This window comes from Drosophila miranda, chromosome 2 (assembly GCF_003369915.1).
Source record: "Drosophila miranda strain MSH22 chromosome 2, D.miranda_PacBio2.1, whole genome shotgun sequence".
In the NCBI taxonomy this organism is placed as follows: domain Eukaryota; kingdom Metazoa; phylum Arthropoda; class Insecta; order Diptera; family Drosophilidae; genus Drosophila; species Drosophila miranda.
In genome coordinates this window covers 9,001,058-9,025,570 of record NC_046675.1, presented here as the reverse complement: position 1 = coordinate 9,025,570, position 24,513 = coordinate 9,001,058, and the positions used below count along the sequence as shown (strand labels likewise).

General features: G+C 41.6%; 1 protein-coding gene across 1 annotated transcript; it reads left to right on the top strand.

The window, feature by feature from the left end:
• Positions 1–354: 354 nt before the first annotated feature.
• LOC108155604 (lateral signaling target protein 2 homolog) lies at positions 355–24,393 on the top strand. Its single transcript, XM_033389819.1, has 5 exons — positions 355–1,181; positions 20,882–21,022; positions 21,092–21,832; positions 21,898–23,054; positions 23,116–24,393. Exons 1-5 carry the CDS (start codon positions 1,146–1,148, stop codon positions 24,134–24,136), a joined length of 3,096 nt encoding a protein of 1,031 aa, XP_033245710.1. The 5' UTR covers positions 355–1,145; the 3' UTR covers positions 24,137–24,393.
• Positions 24,394–24,513: the final 120 nt, after the last annotated feature.

The window sequence follows — 24,513 nt, the reverse complement described above, 5'->3', positions numbered from 1 at the left end:
TAAATTATTGTTGCAATTTGTTCATAGCCAGTGGAACCATAATTTGGGATTTCAGGAAAAATTAGATTTTGTCCATTTTTAGGGCGTAACAACCGATACCAATCAATGAAACGCAAAATTGAGCAGCTTTAAAATATATCGATTCATCGATAGTACCATCGATTGCTCTTTCAGCTCTATCTCTTCGCCCATATTTAGCCATTCTGCTTTTTGTTTTTGTTTCGTTCCTCGACATGGGCATTCGCATTCGAAAAAAACACTTTAAACTAAACGAGCAGCTTTTAAATATATCGATTCATCGATAGTACCATCGACTGCTCTTTCAGCTCTATCTCTTCGCCCATGTTTAGCCATTCTTCTTTGTGTTTTTGTTTCGTTCCTCGACATGGGCATTCGCATTCGAAAAAAAAACTTTAAACTAAACGGACGACGCCGCTGACGACGGAAACGGCAAGGGCGGATGAGTGTTGCGCGAGTTTAATGGTTTTTTCGCTCCCGAAAAGCCAGTTTCTCCACATTTCGTTAAATATATTTAAGAATTTTTAACCAAAATCGACGCAATTTCCGCCTGGAGAAATGCAGTTGCAAGTGTAATGTGCGGGAGTGGTGTGGAATAAGGAATAAGCGAGCAGGAAAAAGTCACGCGTGTGATGTGTTGTTGTGGCTGCTACGAATCGAAAAAAAAGTCAAATCCAAAAGGCAAAGTGCAAAAGGCAGTCAAAAATTAACACCAGACAAGTCGTACAACTAGGCATGAGACAAACCCAGAATTTCGGAAAAAAATTATAAAAGGTGTTAAGTGAAATAATGTGCATTTAGAGGTGGAATCGCGACGCAAAAGGCCCAAAGCAGCGCCAGCAGGCAGCAGCAGTTGCTAAACATATTGAACGTAGTGTGGCCAAGGCAGTAGAAGTAGTGCCGTTGTTGTTGGTCGTGTGTATTTCTTTGTTTTGTTTGGTTTTCGTGTTCCCCCGCTCCATATCTTCTGTCGCGCTGACACTCGTTCGCTGCTGAGTGTTGGTGCGTGCGTGTGCAAGTGTGCAAGGACAACAAAAACGCACTTCATTGGAAGAGGAAGCGATTGAGAGCATCAACAGCTGTGGCGGCGCTGCAACTGCATCGCTCCTACAACCACAACAACAACGATGGACACATTTCGCAAGTGGCTGAACAAACCCAAGGTACAGTAAACGGTGACTCTGATAACCCAAATCATAGTTTCCCTCTTATCACCTCTCGCACTGGCTAAATATATAAAGAGAGAGGTAGAGAGGCGGGAGAGTTGTAATTAATTAAGAGCAGCGCAACAGTGCGAATGGTGTCAAAGCAACTCTGCAGTGTATGTGTGTGTGTTGGTTCGTTTGTTAACTGTGTCGCTGTGACGTCAGCGTTTGCTTTGGCCCTGGTACAAAGCATGCTCTCCTCTCCCGCTCTGCCTCTCGCTCGGTCATTGTGTGCCAGCTGGGCTTTAACCGTTGCTGGATGATTAATTCGCTGACGCTGGCAGAACACGGCAAACAGCTACAGCACACAGGCACACATACAACTGCAACAGTTGCATTAGCATTTTGTTTTTGCACCATGTGCGACGAGTACGTGTGTGTGTGTGTAGTGTCTGTGTGGAAACCGCATTCACTGCATTCGTTCCAGTCTCAATTCAAATTGGAAATACACTCTCACACACACACGCACGCATACATGCTCACACGCACCAGAAACAAAAGCAGAAAAATGGCGCCAGCCGCCGCCTGTGTTCGTGCTTGCAAATTACAAGTAAAACTAATTTATGTATCTACGTCTGGGGTAATTTTGGATCGGATCTGTTCTTGATACTCGCGCTACTCGTACTCGTACTCGTGCTTATGGGTGCAACGGAAAATAACTTGGAACTTTCCCATATAAAAAAACAAAACAAAAACAATGTCAAAGTAGTTTGATGTGGGCATCCGTAGCCTCGGTTTTCCAGTGATTGAGTAATTTATTTTTAGATTTTCGGCGGCATTCAGACGCGATTCCATCACTGAATTCCACATTTCATCTATATATAGCTTTCTCGTTTTCTCCGCTTGCTGCGTTGCTGCCTGGATTATGTTGTACCGTTAGAAGGAGGAGGAGCGAGGGTCGCCTCCAAAAATAAAAAATTGTGGGAAGGGGCCCCCCTTTCTCATGGGGAGCGAGCCTCTCTGTTTCTGATGGCCGATCGCTCGTCAATCTGTCAATCCGCTGACATTTTGATTGCCGTCGCCAGATTTTTGAGTGTACCTCCGAGGAAATCGAAATTTGAAGCAATTTACACGTAAATCTACAATCCATTCAATCGGAGGCAAACACTACATTACATTTTTGTATGAGTGTGTGTGTTTGTGTGCTATACGACGACGACGATGACCTCGGGTTACCTGGAGGTCAGTGTCGACATTGGCTGGAAATCTCATTGTGGAAATAACGAAGCAAACAAACAGATGTTTCCAAAAGGTTCTCAAGTTTTTCAAGAAGAGGTCTCCGTAGATTGTCTATACATATCCGTCGTTAGATTAGATAAGATTGATGAAATGATGGGGATTGTGAAAGATCGATGGGAGTGGTAATAGAAGGAAGCAGCGATTTCACAATGTTTCCATATTTGTACACCAAGAGTTTTACTTTTTAAAATTAGAGTTAGACCAAATCGAGTAAATGGGGGGTTAGAGGAGGCTAAACTATAACTACACCATAACCAATAAATAATTAGAAGAGTAATGTTGATAAATCAAAGATATTACTAAATTTCATTTTTATGCTTACCAATGATTGATTTTCCATTAGATGTAACTACATTTTTCTCGAATACTTGAATTTGAAAGCATTTTTCAACGGAAAATGAGGTTTTCGAAATGGAATCAACTGTTTCTTGGCTCCAAATCTATCAAATTCTCTAGTCTCCCCTTCCTAGTTCCGTCTGTGGTTAACTTTTTCTTTTATTAATTTATTACGCTCTAAATAGATTTAAAAATTTAGAAATACAACATTTTCATTGCCTCACTTTCCGGATGCCGCCTCTTTTCTGCTTCTCTTTTGTTAATTAACACACTTCTTTCTCTCTGCTCCCCCTAATCCCCCACACCCCACCTCCCTGTATTTCCCCCCTTTTCAACACAATTGCAGCTCATAAATAACGGTACGTTTTCCTTATTTTCTTGAAAAAACGTGCAAAGCAGTGCAAGCAGCTGTGCGGCTGGCGGCTTACCTCCAAACGAAATAGAAAATGCTGTGGAGGCCTACGGCAATTTCTGCTTTTCTTTTTTCCCGCTACTCTTCTTTCCCCTCCATCTCCACTCCACTTCTATGCGGTGGCTGCTCTTCTTTCGTTCATTCATTGACTGACTGCACACAGTTTTTCCGCACCCGTTTCCTGGTCGTCGATGTCTTCTTCGTTTTCTTCTTCTTCTTCTGGTTTTTCTTTGTTTTTGCTTGCAACTTTCTTTCTTCTTTGTGTAGAGATGCGCTCTCTCTCTATCTGTCGAGGACGCGTCTTCTGTCTTGGTCGAGCATCGAGATAAACCGTAATTTAATACGACGACAGCGACTTGCATTTCGAATTTAATTTTTGATGTCGAAAGAATGAATCGAAAAAAACGTGTTGCCTGTGTTGTCTTTAAAATTAGATAAAATTCCAGAAATATCTTACGACAAATTTAATAAATGTTTGATGAAATTTAGCAATTTTGGAATTTTATTCAAGAGAATAACCATTTTTCTTGGTTTATTCCAATGTATATTTATGTGAATATGAATATTAAAGTAAATTAAAGTATTCCAACACGCGACGCGCAATAGATTCCATCGTCTCTAGCCAGGCACTATTTACACGTTAGCCTTGTGCTCTACTCGTACTCGCGCCGGATACAAATAATTAGTTATGCCTATGCCTATGCCTCTCCCGCTCTCATCGGAACTCCCATTGCAAACTTCTTCAAGTACAAACGTACACACATATATTTTCCCTTTAAGGGGTATAATGAATGCCTTGCAATTGTGTGCGAAACCCACAGCTGACAAGCGAGTGAACCTCGTAGTCGTCGAAACAATGGTTTGTGGAGGCTGAGAGAAAGAGGCGCAACAGCGTTGCCTGCAACCTATAAAAACAGAAGAAAAAAAAAACGAAAACCAAAAAAACGCGATACGGATCCCAGTCAATGGGGCACCGAAAAGGCAGCGGCACGCGCCACAGGCGATTTTAATTGATTATCAGATTACCAGGCAGCGGCCCAATCTTTGGGCATTTTACAGAAGGAAGACCCCACATAGTATTACATCATACCACGCCTTATAGCATATATAATTTTTGCATAAATATGTAATCGAAACACGGCCAACGGTTGATATATAGGAAGTACTCTAAAGCTAAAGCAAACAATTTTCAATTCAATTGCTTTATAAATGTTTAACGATCAACGTTTCACGAGTGCCAGTATGAGTATGTTTGTGTGTGTTTAGAGATTTGTGAATATATCACAAATAGTGGGTGCGGGGGTCTAATGATATTCATTCGTTGCGGCAGTCGTCTGATCAGTATTTAACACATGGGTTTTTGCGACTATTGCCCATCGGTACCATCCGGGATATTCCAAGCATTAGTAAAACTTTATATTTATCGTGTTCTCTGTACCCTGTACTCGGAAGGGTATGTGTTTACGGATTTTATTGGCTATTCGTTTCATTCACATTCGCGGATGTTAATCTTTTCACTGGGATTGTTAGGGTATCATTGAAATTGTTTCTCTGTTGGTGCCATTCAAAACTAATATCCTCTCGTTTATGGGAAATTTCTACGAAATCACTTACTTGTGAGCACCTGGACCTCCAGATAGTCTCTAGCTTTAGGAACCACATGTTTATTTATGGAATCTCAAGTTTCAATCTCTTGCACGCACCAAATATTTTTTTAAAATCTCTAAATCTTTAATTTTTTCTACATTAATAATATTATTGTAGCAGCAGATAAGCTGCAGTCTGTATATCCTATAACATTTTTGCCTTATATCCTGTCTCTCAAAGTTTCCTCTTTAATGTTCATTGTTTCCTCTCTTGAATCGACTATCGCCTTAGATCTTTCGATATATGTGTCTGTGATGCCTCAGCTTGAAATCTAATAAAATTTATACGCGTTTTTCCTGTCTGTTTTTTCCCCCCTTCTGTTTCTCATTTGAAGTTGGCATTGAATTGTTTTATGGCCAACAATTCCAACAACGAAACAAAAGCAAAGCAAAAAAAAAAGTGAAATCTATTGGGCGCCTAGCAAATGTACAATTATTTTTGGGCTCTTTCGCTCGCCCTCTCTCGCGCGTGTATCTCGGGTTTTGAGAGCATGTTGTAAGCAGAGTTGGCTAAAAAAAAATTGTACAAAAAAAGAGTAAAAATGGTGTGCAATTAAAGTCGTTTTCTGTTGCGTCGTCGTCGTCGTCGTCGAAATCGTCCATTAACACAATAAACTCTGACTGTGAGGCCTCTGAAAGTTGAGGTCTACCGAAAAAAGCCAAGTTTTATTTCTTATAAAGAAAACATCATGAGTGGGCAAAATGGAAATTACAACAATGCGAAACGTTTAACAATTGGGTTTAGGCAAAGGGCCATGAAGGGGCGGGAGGCGGTAACGAGGCGGTCATGGAGGGAGGGTAGATCCAGTACAGAAAAGTACCCAGTGCACTAGAGAAGTGGATAGTAGAGACATATATGCGGTAGATAAATAGGGAAATACCCAATAGATAATTTTCACGGAAATGTAGAGGTGTTTCCATTGAAAAAGCAGATATCCAATATCCCACAGAAAAGTGGGGGAATATCCCCTCAGAAAAGTACAGATCCCAGATAGTTTTTCTATCTTTGCTTTGTTGGAGTATCTGAACAGATTTATTTATTTTTGTATGTATTTATAATAATTTGTATATATTAATTTTATATTTATTTCTTTTTTATATATATTTTTTATTTTTTTATATATATTTTTTTTTTATTTTTTTATATATATTTTTTATTTTTTTATATATATTTTTTATTTTTTTATATATAATTTTTTATTTTTTTATACATATATATTTTTAATTTTTTATATATATTTGTTGTATATATTTTTTATATAGTTTTTTAATATATTTTTTTGTATTTTTTTTAATTTATTAATTTTTATTAATTGTATTAATTTTATATGATTGTTTTTTTTTTAATTATTATTATTTTTTTTTTAAATTTTGTATTTGTAATTTTTATTTTTATTTTATTAAGGGATCCCTGTTTTAATAAGAGCTGAAAAGGTTACAACATAGGCTTTAAAATCGTTTTCTTTGATAGTATCTAATCGTTTAGGGAAACAATACCCAGAAACCGCCTCAAATGAACGTTTTCGTTGAGGCACATTAAAATGATTTAAAAGTATATTCCACAGAAAAGTAAAGCTATACCCTATGAAAATTAGAGCTATAGCAGATGCTGATATATTGCGAATATATAAATACTATATCCCACACAGAAAGATATACTATAACCCACCGAAAAGGAGGTTACTGGGGGGAGAATCCACTCCGACGGAGTAGTTCACGGAGGTACTTCAACCCGGTAGTCGCCTAGTCGACTGCCATCTGTGGCATCTGGCATCATTTTGCATTTTGATGAAATTCACTTATTTACGCTTTCTGAATCCGAGATAAAGAGTAAACAAAAAAAAACATAAACAAAAAAATGTGTGCGATAAAGAAAAACCTGATTTATGTCTGAACAAAAGGTAGGGAAAAGTGTGCAAAAAAAAAAGGAAAAGGTAAAGCAGTGTCTTTAAGGCAGAAACAGCCGCCGAATGTCAGTCATAATGGTATGCTCATTGCTTACAGTGCGTTGCATAACTGTAAAATGGAGATACTCTCAGATATCTTCCATGACATGCGGATAAACCACATTTGTGGGTACATATTCCATCTATCTCTGTATATTCTCTGTGTGTCATGAAACGCACTGTACTGTACTCTTGCAACTGCATTTGTGAATGGCCACAAACAAGAAGCAACATTGTCCACGTCTGACAGATTCAATCCAATGCCACACAAAAGTATTCAGTATTCATGAGTGTGTGAGTGACTGCAAGAGTGAGTGAATGAGTGCATCAGCGAGTGTGCCTGCCTGTTGCTGGGCCGCGTGTGCCAACAAAAGCAACAACCTGTTTCTTGCGGTGCATAATATTTGGGCCATATTGACATGTGCCGCCGTCGCCGCTGCCATCGTCGTCGCCACCGTTAACGACTTGTGCTCTGAAAACTGTCCCCATTTTCCAGTTGTTGATGTTCTAGTAAAGGCCGTTCGAGGTGGGCCACAAATGTTGACTCTACGTGTTACGAAAGCCTCTAGATAAACAGATAAAGACGGCGTAAAAACCGCCAGTAAAGCTGGAAGATTGAAAGAGTTTTCCACTTGAAATAGTATTCTCTTTGACAAGATCTATAGCATTGATCCATAGTATTGTTTTTCAATTTCCTGAAGGTTCTCTTAGATAGTATACAAGGTACAATAAAGTAGCCAAGAATTTACAATAGAGGGTTCCTAAACGTATGATTTGATGAAAGAATTCTTTGAAACGATAGAACTATCACCATCTTGAGGAAGACTCAAAGGATACGCAATAAATCTGCAGATTCAAACAGATTTCAAGCTGAAAAAATGTTTTCTATCTTGGAGGAAGAATCTGGAACAAAAGCAAAGGGAAACCAGCATTGAACCAGCGTTAGCCTAAAGAAAACAATATAAGAGTTCCCTAAGTTTTTTCTTTGATAGTATCTAGTCGTTTAGGGAAACACTGAAAAAATTCCGCTTAAAACCTTGCAAATAAATCAGAGATTCGCCATACGTGGTATTTCAATGGAAACAGTAATACTAGGAACCTTCTGGAACTATGAATTCCTTTAAATTTCAACAGATTTTCTTGGATATCATCGTATATTCGTAATGTAATCCCCACCGAAATGATGCCCCACTGGCACTGTTGGAATGCCTTAACTATTTCATTTCTGTTATAAACGATTTAATAATCATTTTGTTGTTGAGGAGAACTTGTCACCAGAGAGAGAGAGAGAGAGAGAAGAAAATACTGGAAGCATTAGCCCCCAATCGCCAGTCCCCAGTCGCCTGGCAGTGTCTTTGTCTGTTTTCGCGTGTAACTTTTCCACTGAGCGCGGGGATCTATTAAAAATTAACACAAAATTAGTTGATAATACGAATACGAATACTCATGTGGCCCAGGCAGGGCCCCTTTGTTCGAGTGTTGCGTGCTCTCCTGATACCCTGACATCACCCTGGCACCCTGCTTCCCTGATCCCCTACTTAGTAGTGGACTTTAGTGACGCATTAAACGGCGACACACAGTAGCCGCTCCCTCCCTGATAACGCGACACACACGTACTCCCAACACGAGCTGGAGGAGGAAGGGACTGCATGGGGGATTGATCGGGGGCTGAAAACATGAATATTGTAGGCCTGCCAGCTCTTGAGATGTTCTATAAAAAGAGTGAAATTCCAAAGAATATCAGGGGTACATCGGGAATCGTGTATCGTAGGCGCCTGTGCCTCGAAAAAAACGTTTGAACACAACTCAAACGATTTGAGTGGGAATAGATTTCGAAAACTTGGAAAAATTACTCCAAACTTAAAAAATATCAAGAATTCAACTTAAAGTATAAACTAAAAAATATAATATCAAGTACTTTATCGATATTTTATGTTAACCCATTCGATATACATATATATATATAAATAATTTTTGGCTGTTCCCATGACTCTTGAATATAATGGAATTTTCCCCAATGAAAAACCCCAATCGGTTTCAGCTTTTCAGAGTAGAGCACAAAAGTAGGGCGTGTTCTTAATGTAGGGCTTAGATTATTAGTCTGTCTGTCTGTCAGTCATTTGAGATTGATTGAGAGGTATTACAGGAAATAATTAAACGATACGATACGATACGATACGTTGAAAAACAATTGCGATGATCGTTGTTTTGTCAGCTGTTGTAAAAAAGGTGTAAAAAGGGGTGTATATCACATATAATTTATCTAGAGATTAGTTGAGTTTTCATCGCGATGTTTCCTCATTGCTAGAAAGAGTGTTGCCACTTTTTATGGGAATATCCATAAATATTAACCTTAAACATTGATTGGGATTTTGCCCCTTTTGCCACTCCATAAGTTCCCCAAAATCGTACCGCCCAAGCACCCAACCAACCCACCTTTTATGCTATCTGTATGTTTTATATATTTATGTAGATATTGTATCTGTATCTTTTGGCTTCTTGCGATAAGATTATGCAACTGTTGCACGGCATTTGGTTTGCTGCTTCGTTGGTTTTCCCTTTTTTTCTCTCTCTGTGGAGTTTTATTGAATACTTTTTCAATATTTGCTTGTCAACTTAATCCGCGCGTATTTGGTGTGTAAATTTCCTGCCGAATGAAAAAAATATTATATTTATTTCATTCCGTGTGCCATATTGATGGATGGACAGCTGTCTGTCTGCTGGGTAGGGGGGGGATCTCTGATTAGAGGCACATTCCAATGGGAATCCACTGGGATTTCAGGTTCAATGCAGGTCAAACATTGCACAATTGCTCGATGGATGAATGGAATGACCCCCCAAGGCTGTTGGACCACTGAAAGCGTAGCTCCTCTCCAACGATCCGATCCGATCCGAACCGATGGTTCATTGGCTCCAAAATGTGCGAGAGTGGCCGGCAATATGTCAATTGTTTCGTTACGGTTTTTTGCAGACCAGACACCAAATACAAAATAAAAAACGCTTTTCCAATGGCCAGGCGACCGACCAGTCTGTGGGGGTAAAAGTAAAAGCGGTGAAATTTTCACATTCACATTCACGAAGTGCAACAGCCTTCAAGTAGCGCCGGCGCTGCATCGATGCCTCGTTGCCACTCTCCTACTTTCGAATGGCAGCAGCTTCAATTGTCGATTGCATTGCCGTTCCACTTATTACCTAATCCCTCCCCAGACAACCAGACAACCAGACCACCATACCACCAGACGTTGGAGTAGAGTGGAGTGGAGCCCTACAGGGGGGAGAGCGTTTCAGTTATCAGACAGACGTTGCATAAGGCCGCAGCGACGCGACTCTCTTTTGCGTCCGGCATATCAATGAGAGCAGCCGCCAATACGGGGGGGAGATCGGATGCGCGTGTGGACAAACAACGCCCACGTACCACACGTACCACCACCCCACGCCCCCTGCCCCCCAGAGAAAGAGCACACCATGTGGTGGCGGCATTCGCGGCTCCATGCGACGCACTTTAACCTCTTCAATGGGTATGGATATGGAAATGGCAAAAGGAAAGTGAAAGCCTTTTGCGGTTGAACTTCTTTATCATGGGTAAACCTCTAAAAGATTCAAGATTTATTGACAAACGTGGGGCTTATGCGTATTGAAGGTAAAGATTGGAGCTCTACCTATTTGATTGAGAACATATTGAATGGAAAATTATGGGAAATTACTACAGCAAATTGTAAGGCAACACATATTAACCCTAACCAACCCCATATTAGCCCTTACCGATATTAACGCTAACCGAACCCGATATATACTGCGATAAGAGGGATATCGATATTCGATAATCAACAAGAAAAGAGAACAGACGTGAAATAAAGAGATTAATAAAAAACTTAAACCAAGAACCGCGCCACAAAATAAACCCATAGTGGAACAGGGCTAGGGATAGGGCACTACCATATCATGTTCTGAAATTGATCCATCACTAGATGTCGCCACTGTTTTTGAGTATTTGAGCCTCTCAAGTGAATGCATAAACAAACGAGGGGGAACGTTGTGAGTTGCTGCGGAGACCGCAACTCTACAGTTATACCCGATACTAAGTCAGTATGGCTCTCCTCCGGCAGACGCCGCTAATATTAAACGACACGACAAGGAGTGCGTGCGAGAGAGACAGAAAATCAGTCTGAGCGTGACGTCGGGCGCTGCGCAGCCAGTGCAAATTGATTTGTTCCTTTTGGCTATAAAAATGATCTGATCTGATCCAGATTCAGCAATCTGATATATATGATCATTATCTATGATTCTGCGTTTTTAGTTTTCTCGTATCCTCAATATTTTGGATGCAACAGATTTTCGTCCTTTGTGGGGGCGGAAGGGGGTGGGGCGAAATTTTGAGATAACATTTTATAGTGAGATCTAACAGGAGTGCGGATACCAAATTTGGTTACTCTAGCCTTAATAGTCTCTGAGATTTGTGAATATCCCCAGATTTTCATCCTTTGCGGGGGCGGAAGGGGGTGTGGCGAAATTTTGAAACAAACTCGTCTCGGTCCGATATATTAGGAGTGTGGATACCAAATTTGGTTGCTCTAGCTTTTATAGTCTCTGAGATCTAGGCGCTAATGTTTTACTCTAAGCAAAGCCGCCTATGCTACGTGTGTGTTAGAAAGAGACAGGGCGAGAAAAAATGAAATTGTTTTCTTGATTCTGGCTATAATAATTATACGATCTGGTTCAGATTTTGCACTCTAGAAGATATAGTCATCTTCTACGATTCTGCGTTTTTAGTTTTCTCGTATCGTCGAAATTGTGGATGCCACAGATTTTCCCCCTTTGTGGGGGCGGAAGTGGGCGGGGAAAATTTTTGAAATATTCTTGTAGCAGTGACATATCACAGAAGTCTGGATCCAAAACATCGTTGCTCTCGCTCTTATAGTCTTTGAGCACTAGGCGCTGAAGGGGACGGACAGACGGACAGACAGACATGGCTCAATCGACTCGGCTATTGATGCTGATCAAGAATATATATACTTTATGGGGTCGGAAACGATTCCTTCTGGACGTTACACACATCCACTTTCACCACAAATCTAATATACCCCAATACTCATTTTGTGTATCGGGTATAAAAACATGCCGTGTGCGTAACAAGGCTAATTGCAGCTGGCGCCTTACTTTTCTTCCATGAAAGTCCCCATAAAGATCACCCTTTTCCCCCCTCTAAAATCCCCCTACAAGCGTTAATCACAAAACTCATGAATAAGGTATTTTGCGAAATCCACAGCCTATCTGCGGATCTGTTTTGGATTTCGTTTCGGGGTTCGATTTATCAGATCTTAAACAGGCATCGTATAATATAACTGGATTCCCATTCCAATCCATTCCCCACCTGTTGGGCGGAGCCCGGCGTGAGATAACAGAAAAAACAAAGGGGAACAAAAAAAACATTCGCTTTGGCCTACGTTTATCGATTTATTCCATTGCGACATGTTTTTTTTGTGTCGTGTTTTGGGGACTCATGAATATGCATTGGGGTTAATGGATGGCGCCACCTCCCCCCCATTTCCTTCATCTCTTTTGGGGATATTTCTCTTTCCTATGCTCGGGGCTAACTCTCTTTTTCTGTCTTTGTTATATTTAACTCTCTTTGGTTCTTCATTTGTTTATCTTCACTCTCCTCGGTTTCTCTTTCTTTATTCCCTCTCTTTTTGTTCATTACTTGATCTCCAATTTTTTCTGGTTTCCACTCATTCGCTCCCTTTTTTTGGAGATTATTTTATTTATATATATTTATATATTTAATTGGGATTTGTTTAAGTTGTTTTCAATTTTTTCGCATTGATTTTTCCTTTGTTTTAACTCTTTTCTAGTACCTCTCTTTCTCTTTTGATTCTCTCCCTTCTCTCTTCTTTCTTCTATTGCATTTCCTTTCGTTTTCTTATGTTTTGATCATTTTTGTATGCAAATTTGTATTTTTTTTTTCCGTATAGTTTTCGAAATGGAATAAATTATGACATAATACCCTACTCCTCCTCCTCCTCCATCCGATCCGGATTGAATCGGTTCGATCCGCACATTAAGTTATAATTTCTGCTGCGGTTCGTTCAACCGTCGAACCGTCGATTCGGCCAACTCTTAAATCCCAAAATAAATGAATCCTTAAATGCAACAACAACGGACTTCCTGTGTTTGTTCCCCTCGATATAAAGGGAATCGAAATTTGTATAATTTTTATGCTTTGACTGAAAGTTGATTGCACTTACTCCCCGCCCCCCAAAACCCCCCCCCCCCCCCCTCTTCGTTCTTGACGGGGTATATTTGTCGGGTTTATACCGGTTTTCGGTTTATGATTGGTCTTTGTCTTTGAGAATCGCGGAAATGTCAAATATTATTCCTCTGAGAAGTGGATCGAGATCTCTCAAAATTATGGTTGATTTGTGTGACAATTTTCTTGCTTTTATTTACACAAGAACTACAATATTTTTTTACTCTGATATTTTTCAAATTATATTTTTTTGTTCTTACTTTTATTTTTCTAAAATGACCAAATTTTTCTTTATTTTATGTCATCTATTTGTGTATTTTATTTTCCTAAAATGTCCATCTTTTTCTTGACTTTATGTTCCTAAAATTTCCATCTTTGTCTTACATTCATTTCAACCAGAATTTTCTTCTTTATCTTAAATGTATTTCCTCCAGAGTTTTCATATTTTGTTAGACATTGGATTCCTGTAGAATTTTATTTTTTTTGTTTCTTCACTTTATGTTCTTAATATTTCCATCTTTTCCTTCACTTAATCTTCCTAAAATTCTCATCTTTATCTTTCATTTATTTCAACAAGAATTTTCTTTTTTTTTCCTCCAGAATTTTCATATATTTTTGACATTTATTTCCTGAAGAAATTCAATTTTTTTGCTCAAAAATGTCCATCTTTATTGCTTAATTTTCATTAAATTTTATTTCCTGCTGTGTTTCCGTATTTTTATTTTTATTTCATGCGGAATTTTCAACCCTTAACTTCTTAATTTTCAATCTTTGATCTTTTTTTGTGTCCTATGCTTCATATACTATAAATCTTAATTATAATTATAATCTATATATAAATATAGGCACCAGCCTAAAGAGACTTGTGTTTTCTGATTTGTTTATATTCATTTGCCTGTTTATCAGGCTTCCCCACGTTTATTTATACATACATATATGTACCCTGTGTATATAGTGTATTATATTGTACGATTTTTGTGTGACCGTGACTCAGTTTCTCTTCCAATCTTTTACACTCTCCTCTCTTTTCTCTTTCTCTTTATCTGTGTCTCACAGAGAGATGTACATATGTATGTATGCCCCGTCCTTAGCCTACTAAAAATGCCCACAGAAAGATGCTGTAATCTCATTTTTCAGTATAATATTGGCAATCATTAAAAGTGAAAATTGTCTATATGTAATGGCTTATATTCATTTGATTATTCATTCAAATTCCCAGTAAAAGCATCTTAATGCTTTCTTTTTGTGTGGATTTCCTCGATATATCACGCAAAGTAGCCGATATATAGTATGCCTTATCCAATAAATTACTCACTCATGTGATTGTTTCCATTGTATTGCTTGTTTTGTGTATCCTGAAACACTTTTTGCATTGTTTATCCTTTGTTGAAAGACTGAATATCTTGGGATGTAGAACAGAAGTTGTCTACAGATTAAAGAGCAATGCTTAGGGCTTAAGGAACTATGGAACTTTTGCTAGGAATCCAGTTCTATGAAACGGAAGCCACTTTTAAAAATATAGAACTAAAATTTGTTGAACAATTATTGCCTAAAAGTCCCAAAAACAGTCCCGGAACATTACTTCGAACTTTAAGGGCTCTCTCACCTATAGAAATCGAAATTAGTAGAGTTGGACTTCGGTTGATTCTCTGAATCGAAACACATCCCATGTAATTGAATGCCTTGCACTCTATAAAAAGGAAGTCTCAACATTATTTTTGGCGAAGCAAAAGCCTTAATATAGAAGGATCTTCCACCTAAATAATCCTACACACCTACTGTACGTATTTCGCATAAGTGAAAGGTCCCCTTGGGGGGATTTCCTTGCCTATTGAATTACTATTGTGGGTATATAATTTTCCAAGTGCAAAACGATGCATATATCATTTAAGGGCGTGAACCCAAACGTCATATTTTTTTATGGGTTTTTTGTAGTAAATTGTAATAAAAACTGTTGCTCTGTGTATTCCGCATTTCAAAGCGGAATCTATCACGTGAGATGCAGTGATTTATAGCCTGTTTTGCTGGGGTTGAAAACCCATAGAAAACGGAGAGTTGCAATCGATAGTCGTACTTGTAGTACTCGATATATATGTATATTTGCCGTCAATTAAATTACGACACTTAATTGTGCAGTTTGTTTGCAGAAATTGAATTCAATTTAATCGTTTGAATAGTATCAAACGATACCCGAGCCGATGGATGCTGGGGCATGCCTCCACCCCCCTCCAGGTGGACTGTCCACAAATTGGTTCGTTAGAAGGTCGCGGCATCTGTGGCCCCGTATTTTCACCTCTCATTCCTCATATTCCCCATTCCAGATGCAGTACTTTTTCTTGTTAAAGTCTTTTACTCAATTGATGGCTGATTGAAAATAAAGTGAATTCCATACGCATCTCAAAAATAGCAACAAAGAATAATATTCAGGGTCACGTTCCGCTGTCTGCCATCCGTGCAAGACACTCCTGGGCTGGGAATCCTTTTGCGTCAGCAACAACTTTGAACAAAAGCCTCGTGCCGCACAGAGGAAGAGACTAGAGACGAGACACAGGGTCCTTGGCTTTGTCCTTGTTCCCCTCGGCGATGGGTGATGGCGATGGCATATCAAGGCTTCCACCAGGCAGACGCCTGTTGCACGTGGCACACGAGGCCGTTTCATTTCTGACGTCAAAACAGAAATTGTGTCCTTAATGTTAAGGTTATTTGCAATCACTCCTGTGGCATATTTCAAATGGAAATCTATTCAAATTTAATCACAGAAATTTTCCACAGAAATTGGGATCAAAGACAGTTGAAAGCTTGTACATTTTAAGGTTTCTTTGGACGGGGAAACTTCTGTAGTATGCATACCTTTATCTGTGACGTGAACAGAGCATTCCAACATATGGTTTTCACTGCCATACTATCAGTATTCGTCTCTTTTCCAGTTGCCTTTCGATTCGTTATCATCCCGAAAACAAAAACAGAAGCTTGCTCTGTGGCTATGTGGCCTGTGCCTTTCAATTAGTTGATTGGACACAAAAACCAGTTGAAACAATTATTAAAATACCTCAACAAAAGCATTTCCCACTCATACCTTATGCAAATAATCTGCTTTGTGTTTTAACTGAAACCAGAAACTACTAGAAACTATTAGAAACTTCTAAAAAAAATACCTTAAATATTTCAAATCCAAATTGCAGTGAACGAAAAGGTAGCTGAACCTTTTAGTACTAGAATGTTTGAACATCTGTGTAAATTTCAGATAAAATTCTTGATTTCTGAGTGCTAAACGAATGTTATAGTCCCCCGAATAAATATGATAATGGGTTGTATGTGGTTCCCCTTATTATTACTCCAATTTCAAGCAATCTTTCAAGCAAAGTTTCACTTCGAAATGTGATGGAACTTTCGTTGGCAAAAAGTGTTGTTTATTCCGCCTTGCAAATCAATTTCTCAAATGTTTGCTTCGTTGGACTGGCATGCCACTTGCAAATGTGAGGTGCAAACATCTCCCACTGTTTCCATGGGGTCTGGGGTCCCCTCCTATCTCTCGTTGCGATGATATTCCTCATGAATAAGTCACGAGAAAGCGTCATTTCCTCTCATTTAAAATTGAAACAAGTGCCCAAAAGAGAGCCTCAAAAAGATGGCGGTATCCTTGGAGGTACATATCTCATTATTCTCCTCCCCCCTTCCCCCCCATTCGTGGCTGCACCATGTGGGGTTGAGCGTTCCGCTTGCCTCGAAACGAGCTTAAAATTTTTAATTACCATTTAACTTTTTTGTCGGTAGTTTGTCTGTCTGTCTGCCTGTCTTTCTGCTGGTTGTTTCCTCCGAATAGTGGGGAAGGGAGGGGAGGGTCGAGTGATGCGGCTCTTTAATTACGTTTGGGATTTGGCTAAATATTTTTAATGCATTTATGAGGCATGTAAAGTGCTTTTGTTGCTTAATGCATTATTTAATTCAAGGCTGTTCGATATTTTATGGTGGAATTTGTTTTTACATCATTTTCATCGCGTACTGCTTCGATTAACCCGCTTTCGATACAGATTTTGGTCATTTTTACCAATGATTTATGGTTCGTTTATCTTCTTTCGATTCTTTATCGATTAAACTTCTTTAGATAAATATTTATTGCGTTTTTTAATATAGTTTTGATCGATTATTGCATCGATATACATTTGGTGTATATTTGTGGAAGGGGCATAATTTTTATCGATGAATGTTTACCTTCTTGTTTCGATTTTTATCGTTTTATCAGTGATATGCTTTTTTGTATCGATTAACCCTCTTTTTGGGCCCACATTCAGCGCAAAGGTTCTATGATTATATCGATTATTTCTTACGTATTTATCGATTATTGATCTTCCGATACATTTTCAGTGCAAATAAGCCCCTAGAAAGCTTTCCTAAGGGTAACTTTCAAAAGATTTCGCTGTATTTCGATTGAAAATAAAGTATTTCTGAGACTTTCACTGTCTTGGGATCACTTTTTCCCATAATTACTGTGCCCCCAACGTGGGTGTAGATCCCCACTGTATAGCTTTCACATTATTTCGATCAATATTTGGACAGAACGCAAAAAAAAAAAAAAAACAATTACTTTGACTGCTGGCTGCTCCAATAAATTAGCTGTTTGCTCATATGAGTGTGTGTGTGTGTGTGTGGGTGTTATCTGTATTACTCGTACCTTATCCGTATGTAGAGTGCCATACTTCCACTCACTTTTCCAGTTTTATTTCGTTGTCCCTAAATTGCGACGCTAATTAATGGCTACAACGACGACACTTACAAAAAGTCTGGTTCACTGGCGTCAACACACCGTTTTGGCCAAACAGTGTTGTCATGACGGCCAGAACGAGAGAGAGAGAGAGAGAGCGGGAAATGATGGCCAGAACCGGAGACAGAGAGTGAGAACTGAACGAGATGGCAAGAGCGAGCGAGAGAGGAGGTGCTGGGGGGAGAACGTGTGTGGCACTGAGCGAAGCGTGCGTCTCCAGTCATTGAACTAGTCATGGCCTTGCCTCAACCTATAGTATTCTCAATTTCAAAACGAATGTTGTGTGGTTTCCCACCTTCAAACATTTCCAGAAACATTTTCTGCTCATTAAATTGTTGTTTAAACATCAATAAAACATATTACCCTTTTTCGTGTGTGTGTGTGGTTTACCTTGAGGCCTATGGTCTTACATATGACGAAATCATATCGAACCACTACAAATACGAATACAATTTTCTGCATCGATTCATCGATTTGCTGTGTGTGAATCATTCATAGACATTCACCTGCAACACACCGGAATATGTAGTGGGAAGAGGTGGTTGTGTTGCGGCTTTATCGTGTAACTGGAAATCTAGCTAAAAGTGTAATTAACTGTTCTCATTTTTGTTGTTGTTGCACACAAATTTCCCTTGAATTATTTATTTGCTTGAATCAGGTTCTAACAGTTTGTAATTAAAGAAGGTGAGGCCGAAGCGGAGACTTTTGGGCACAGTTCTTCGACGTTCACATGTGAATGGCACATACAAACAGCTGATTATCGGTTTTTTGAAGCAATAAAGGAATCCTCCCCAAATGGTTTTAGTTTTTCCCACAATATTGGAATATTACCAAAATATTCACCCAGACTCTGTTTTTCATTTTCACAAAAGTTTACCAATTTACTTTTGAAATCACATAAAATAGGGCTCCCGTTTTCACATTCCGCCAGATTTCTTCGTTTTCTTGTCGTAATTTTGTTTTAAAAAATATACAATTTTGTTAAGCATATTTTTTGTGGTTGCCGAATAGTGTCTGTGTCCTTTATGAAACAAATTTGTCCGTTCGCTTATGGGCAATTTTTTCAGCAAATATACGGTCTTTCGCCCTTCATTCCACGAATGTTCCCCAATATAGAATCAGGTTATAAGTAAACCTCTACAGAAATCCTGCAAATGCAAATGGAGAGTACGACTGGCACCTTCTCTTGAATATACCCTGGCCTGGCAGCCTGGTAAACCCCATTTCCATCTCAGTGACGCTTCGTCGTCGCCTGCTGCGCAGTTTTGAAGGCAAAGAGTCAACGATATTTGGATTGGTGTTGGTGTTTACCTTTATAATAAACACATTTCGTACAATTTGTTTCCTTTCCCCTTTCTCCCCCTCTCGATATTTAGCTGATCTAAGCGGCCTTTCCCCCTCTGATCTTACGGCACTCTGTGTACTCCGTTTTATACCGTTTTTGTTGTAGTTCGAATTTAAAGAGAGCAAAAAATCAAGCAGAGAGAGCGCACACACACACACACACACAGACATGCGAAGGAGAAAACAAGTTCAACTGCCGATAAAACGCTGTTTATTGTTGTCTCTCTTTGGATCTGTCCCCTGCTTCTGTATAGATCTCTGCTTCTCTCTCTCTCTCTCTCTCTCTGCTGCTCAGAATCTCGTGCTTTTGGGCAGGCAGCTCCTCTGCTTAATTGCAGCCACGTGATTCTGCCGATGAATCCATATCATTAAAATTCGAATCACCATCTGTGCCCTGTGTTGCATGTTCGATAACAAAAATGTATTGTTGTTTGGGCTCCACACCGAAGTTGGGGGACCAGTGCATTGCATCATCTTTAGTTTTCTTCGCTTGTTAACACCTCTATTGTTGGATTATTCAACTGCAGACGAGGCTTGCGGCTTGTAACGACCCACAAGAGAGCATTACATGAACAGGCATTTCCATTGCTCCATTAATTCGTTTGATTTAGTAGTTTTTCAGATTTCTGGTTAGTATTTGGTCACAGGTTTATGGCAATCCTTTGAACAAGTAGTACCACTAAAATATATGGTATGCACCTTTCTAGCACTTGTGAGTTATATTATGGTATTATGGGTATTCTGCCCAAAGCAAAGCTAAAGCTGTTTGAAAGCTGACTTTAATCTGCCTTGGAACCCAATCGTTAGTAGAAAAGTCTTTCCATGAAAACCCTATGCTTTTTCTTAACACTTCTTAAGATAACTTCTATAATTTTGCTATAATGTGATGTTACATTATTCTGTTAACAAATAATGATTTGAATTCAGAAATATCGATAAAATAGGGGTTCATCCCTGTACGATTTGGGTCTATCTCGGGTGAATATGCCAATAATGATGAGATCGTTTGCAGTGGAGGGCTATTCAAAGATAGTTTATCAGCGGCTGTACACTTATCCCCGATACTCAGTCAGTAGTTGGTACAGAGTATGCCCATGAAAGGCCCATTTGCTCCTTCTGGTTATAATAATGAGTACTAGGCGTCAAACAATACAGACGAACAAGCAGACATGACTATATCGACTCGGCTAATGATGCTGATAAGGAATATATATGTATACGTAGTGGGGTCGGAAACGCTTCCTTCCGGTTGTCACACAAATCGAATATACCCCTCTACACTCCCAATACCGGGTATACATGGGATCCCCATCCTAAGCTTTACATATGGATCGTGTTTAGTCCACTATCTACTAAAGATACCACCTCTCAACCGACTTTATATATACAATGAATACGTGATTCGATGATTTGTTGTGAAATCCAACAAAAAACCCAAAAAAAGACAACAAAAGCGGAGCTCTAATTAAACGTCAGTCTGTGTGACAGCGTTTCTACGTGTCTAGTGGATCTCGTGAATCATCGTCACCGCCTACGCCGGGGTATCATCCGCCATGCACTTGTCACACGCTCTTTGCGGTTCAGCGCGATGGCCCGCCCTCTCCCCATACCCAACCCCCTCTTGATAATAATTTGCACTGCAATTGACTGTGGGGCGATAAGCCTTATCGTTGGAACTTGTTACTCATCCATAAATATCCGCATTTCCCCCCACATGCACTTGCAGGCCGATGACAAGTCGCTGCTGGCGCGCTTTTTCCATGCCGATCGATCGCTGACGGCGGTGGCCAGCGAACTGGACAGCTTCGATGGACGGGCAGAGCCGGATCGATGCTCCCGATTGGTCAGCAGACTGCGACAGAATCAGGTAGGATAGGAACAAGGAGCTTGGTGTAGAGGTGTCTCGCCGTCCACTAAACCCCTTCTTCTTCTACAGGACAAGGTGCTGTCGATCACGAATCTGATTATGGAGGAGCTGCTCGGCGAGGATCGTGATCCGCGCGCATTTCGCGCCAAGTTTCCCGAGGAAGTGCTGCAGGAGAATCTAGCCGGACAGCTGTGGTTCGGCGCCGAGTGCCTGGCGGCCGGCTCTTCGATCATGAATCGTGAGGTGGAGAGCAAGGAGATGCGACCTCTGGCCCAGGCCGTCACCAAGAGTCTGGGCAATGTGCGGGTCCTCCTCAGAGATCAATGCCTGCGGAATAATGTCCCCAACAGCAAGACCCTCCATCTGGACCTCAACGACTACACCACCGAGCAGCTGTACGAAAGCCTGAAGATCTTCGATCGCCTCTTTGCCGAGTTCGAGCTGAGCTACGTGAGCGCCATGGTGCAGGTGAAATCCCGTCACGAGTACGAGATGCAGCAGTGGATCGGTGTCCTCTTCTCGGAGACGCTGCAGCGTGCCCTGAAGATCGGTCTGCTCGATCAGGATATGGTGGATGCCTTCGATCCGGGTCTGATGTTCTCCATTCCACGTCTGGCCATTGTGGCCGGGCTTGTGGTCTATGCCAAGGGGCCGCTCGATATGGATATGCCGGGGGATCAGCTGTCGGAGATGTTTCGTCCGTTTCGCACGATCCTGATCAAGATACGGGATCTCCTGAGGAACCTCAACAACCAGGAGCTCTATCAATTGGAGAAACTCTTGTGCACCAATGAGGATATCAACACAAAGGTTGGAATCCTACGGATATATCTTTTATTTATGGTTTTTTAATGGTGTTTTTCTCTGCCTTTCAGGTGCCTGTGGGCTCCAGCAGCATAGAGGCACCCACTCCAGAGCATAGCTCCACTCCGACAACGAGCAGCAACAATAACAACAACAACAAGAGCAGCAGCAGCAGCAGCAGTGGCACTGGCACTGGCCCTGGCAGTGGTGCTGGAACTGTGGAGCGACTGGTAGATCAGCGGAATAACAACAACAATCAGCAGAATAGCAACGAATCAACGACGTTGCCGCCACGCTCTCCGTCCATGTTGTCGCTATCGGCCAGCAGTACGCCCACAGCATCGCCGGCACCATCGCCAACGCCCTCGCATTCGATTGCCTCCACGACATCGTCGGCGGCCAGCAGCAACTCTACACATCCCCCAGCCGATTGGTCAGACGGCGATGACGAAGATGAGGATGAGGAGGAGGACGAACTGGAGGATACAGAGGATGATACAGATGAGGAGCAGCTGCTCAAAGACATTGTGGCCGCGGATTGTGCCTCTGGGTATCTTATACCCAACACGAATCTGGGAAATCTACTGCAACCGCAACAGGTTCCACTCACGGATAACTTCGTGGCCAGCGAAGATGATGATGAGTACGGAACGGGGGACCAGCAGCAAGAGCAGCAGCAGCAGCAAGAGCAGCAGCAGCAGCAGCAGCAGCAAGAGCAGCAGCAGCAGCAGCAGCAGCAGCAGCAGCAGCAGCAGCAGCAGCAGCAGGGTCACAGAAAGGAGGACGAGGAGGAGCCCAGTACGAGCGCTGCATTGCAGCGGCTGCGTATAGCCAGCAGCGATGACAGCGAACCACACAGAGACCAAGGAGAGACAATCAAATCGACAGAGGAACAGGAACAGCAGCAGCAGCAGGAACAGCAGACCCTCCAGAGCAGCCGCCAACGGCATAGTCACAGTCACAGTCACAGTCATCGCCATCATCATCGCCACCACCATCATCACCATCACTCGACGCACCAGCAACAGCTGCAACACCAGCCACACCATCATCAACCGCATCCACATCGTCTGACACGCAGCGGACGTAAGCGATGCAGCATGGAGGCCACCGTGGAGGTGGAACAGCAGGAGCAGGGCCTGGCCAGTGGCGACACTAGTGCCGCATCCTCGCTCTCCGACGATGTATCGATTGCGATGCGCAACACCACGGCCCGCCTCAAGTTCAAGTGAGTTTTATTTGCTTTGTAATGGAATTTCTCCAATAACCCTTAAATCTCTGTTTCCCAGGAGCACCGAAAATCTACTGCATCGTCTATTCGTGTGCATTGCTGGCGTTGCCGATCAGCTGCAGACGAACTTTGCCTCCGACTTGCGGCAGATATTGCGCAGCGTGTTTCTCATGAATATGTCGTCCGTGGAGGAGGAGCAGATCGAGATACCGGAAAAGACAAAGGAGTCGGAGCTGTTCGAGTTCCGTGCCTCCGAAAACGATGTGATACAGGAGAGCGCCGGCTCCAATCAAAGCATTTACTCAGCCGAGGAGGTTAATCCAGAGCTGGACAATGTGTTCAGCGCTGGCTCCCGTCACTCTGCCGGCGCCACAATGCAGCGCAACAACACCATTGATAATCCGAGCAGCAGCAACACCAGCAGCAGTTCCCCCACGACTCGCAACCATGTGACGCGCAGTCGAAGTCTGGGTGATCAGGAAACTATTGCCAGGAGCGTGCCAGCGCCTGTGCACCAGCAGGAGCAGGAGATGCAACAGCAGCAGGAGCACCAGCAGCAGCAGCACCAGCATCAAGTGCAGGTGCAACTGCAGCGTCAGCGCAACAATTCCGTGGGCAGCAATACCCCCTCCAGCGCCTCATCGACCAGTTCCAGCTCCGAACAGAATTCCCCCGTGAGCACACGAAACGGCAGCAGCCGTCGCCGCCTGCAGAGCAACAACGAAACGCAAATGCCTTCGTCCACATCGACAGCAACAGCCGCGGCAACACTTGCGCCGCCAGCCTGGATACCCGATGGCAAGGCGCCACGTTGCATGTCCTGCCAGACGCCCTTCACTGCCTTCCGGCGCCGTCATCACTGTCGCAACTGTGGCGGCGTTTTTTGCGGTGTCTGCTCGAATGCGACCGCCCCACTGCCCAAATACGGCCTCACGAAGGCAGTGCGCGTCTGTCGCGAGTGCTATGTGCGCGAGGTCCAGGTCCGCTCCTCCTCCACCACCACCACAAGCGTCAGCGTCAATGTTGGCGTTCAAATGCAGAGCCAGGCTGGACGAGTGCAGACGGCGACCGCCTCTTAGGACCGGCCATTGGCGCTTTGCGGCGCAGCTGATGACCAAAAAATAAGTGACGCGAGCGGACGACGGCGAGGACGAGGGCGAGAAGATGGAAAAGCAAACTGTGAAACGCAATTGTTCTTCAAAAATTGTTTTCTTTATTTGATACGTAATCCTAAACCTAAATCCATGCACAAAGCGAGAGCTTGCATAAATAGATCGATCAGATATATATACTATATATAAATGACTATACATAATCAATGAATTATGTATATATATATTTGTTTTTATCTTCAAAAACAATGACCAACCACTGAGCGGGTAATGCTTCGATTTTCTGTCTAAAATATAAGACTATACGAGTATATGCGTATATATATATTTAATTGGGTTCATAT

Bases quoted from the DNA above. Each gene is read 5' to 3' on its own strand.
- LOC108155604 (XM_033389819.1), top strand. From the start codon at position 1,146: ATGGACACATTTCGCAAGTGGCTGAACAAACCCAAG. The intron at 21,023-21,091 runs GTAGGATAGGAA...CTTCTTCTACAG, and splicing joins GCAGACTGCGACAGAATCAG to GACAAGGTGCTGTCGATCAC. The intron at 23,055-23,115 runs GTGAGTTTTATT...TCTGTTTCCCAG, and splicing joins ACGGCCCGCCTCAAGTTCAA to GAGCACCGAAAATCTACTGC.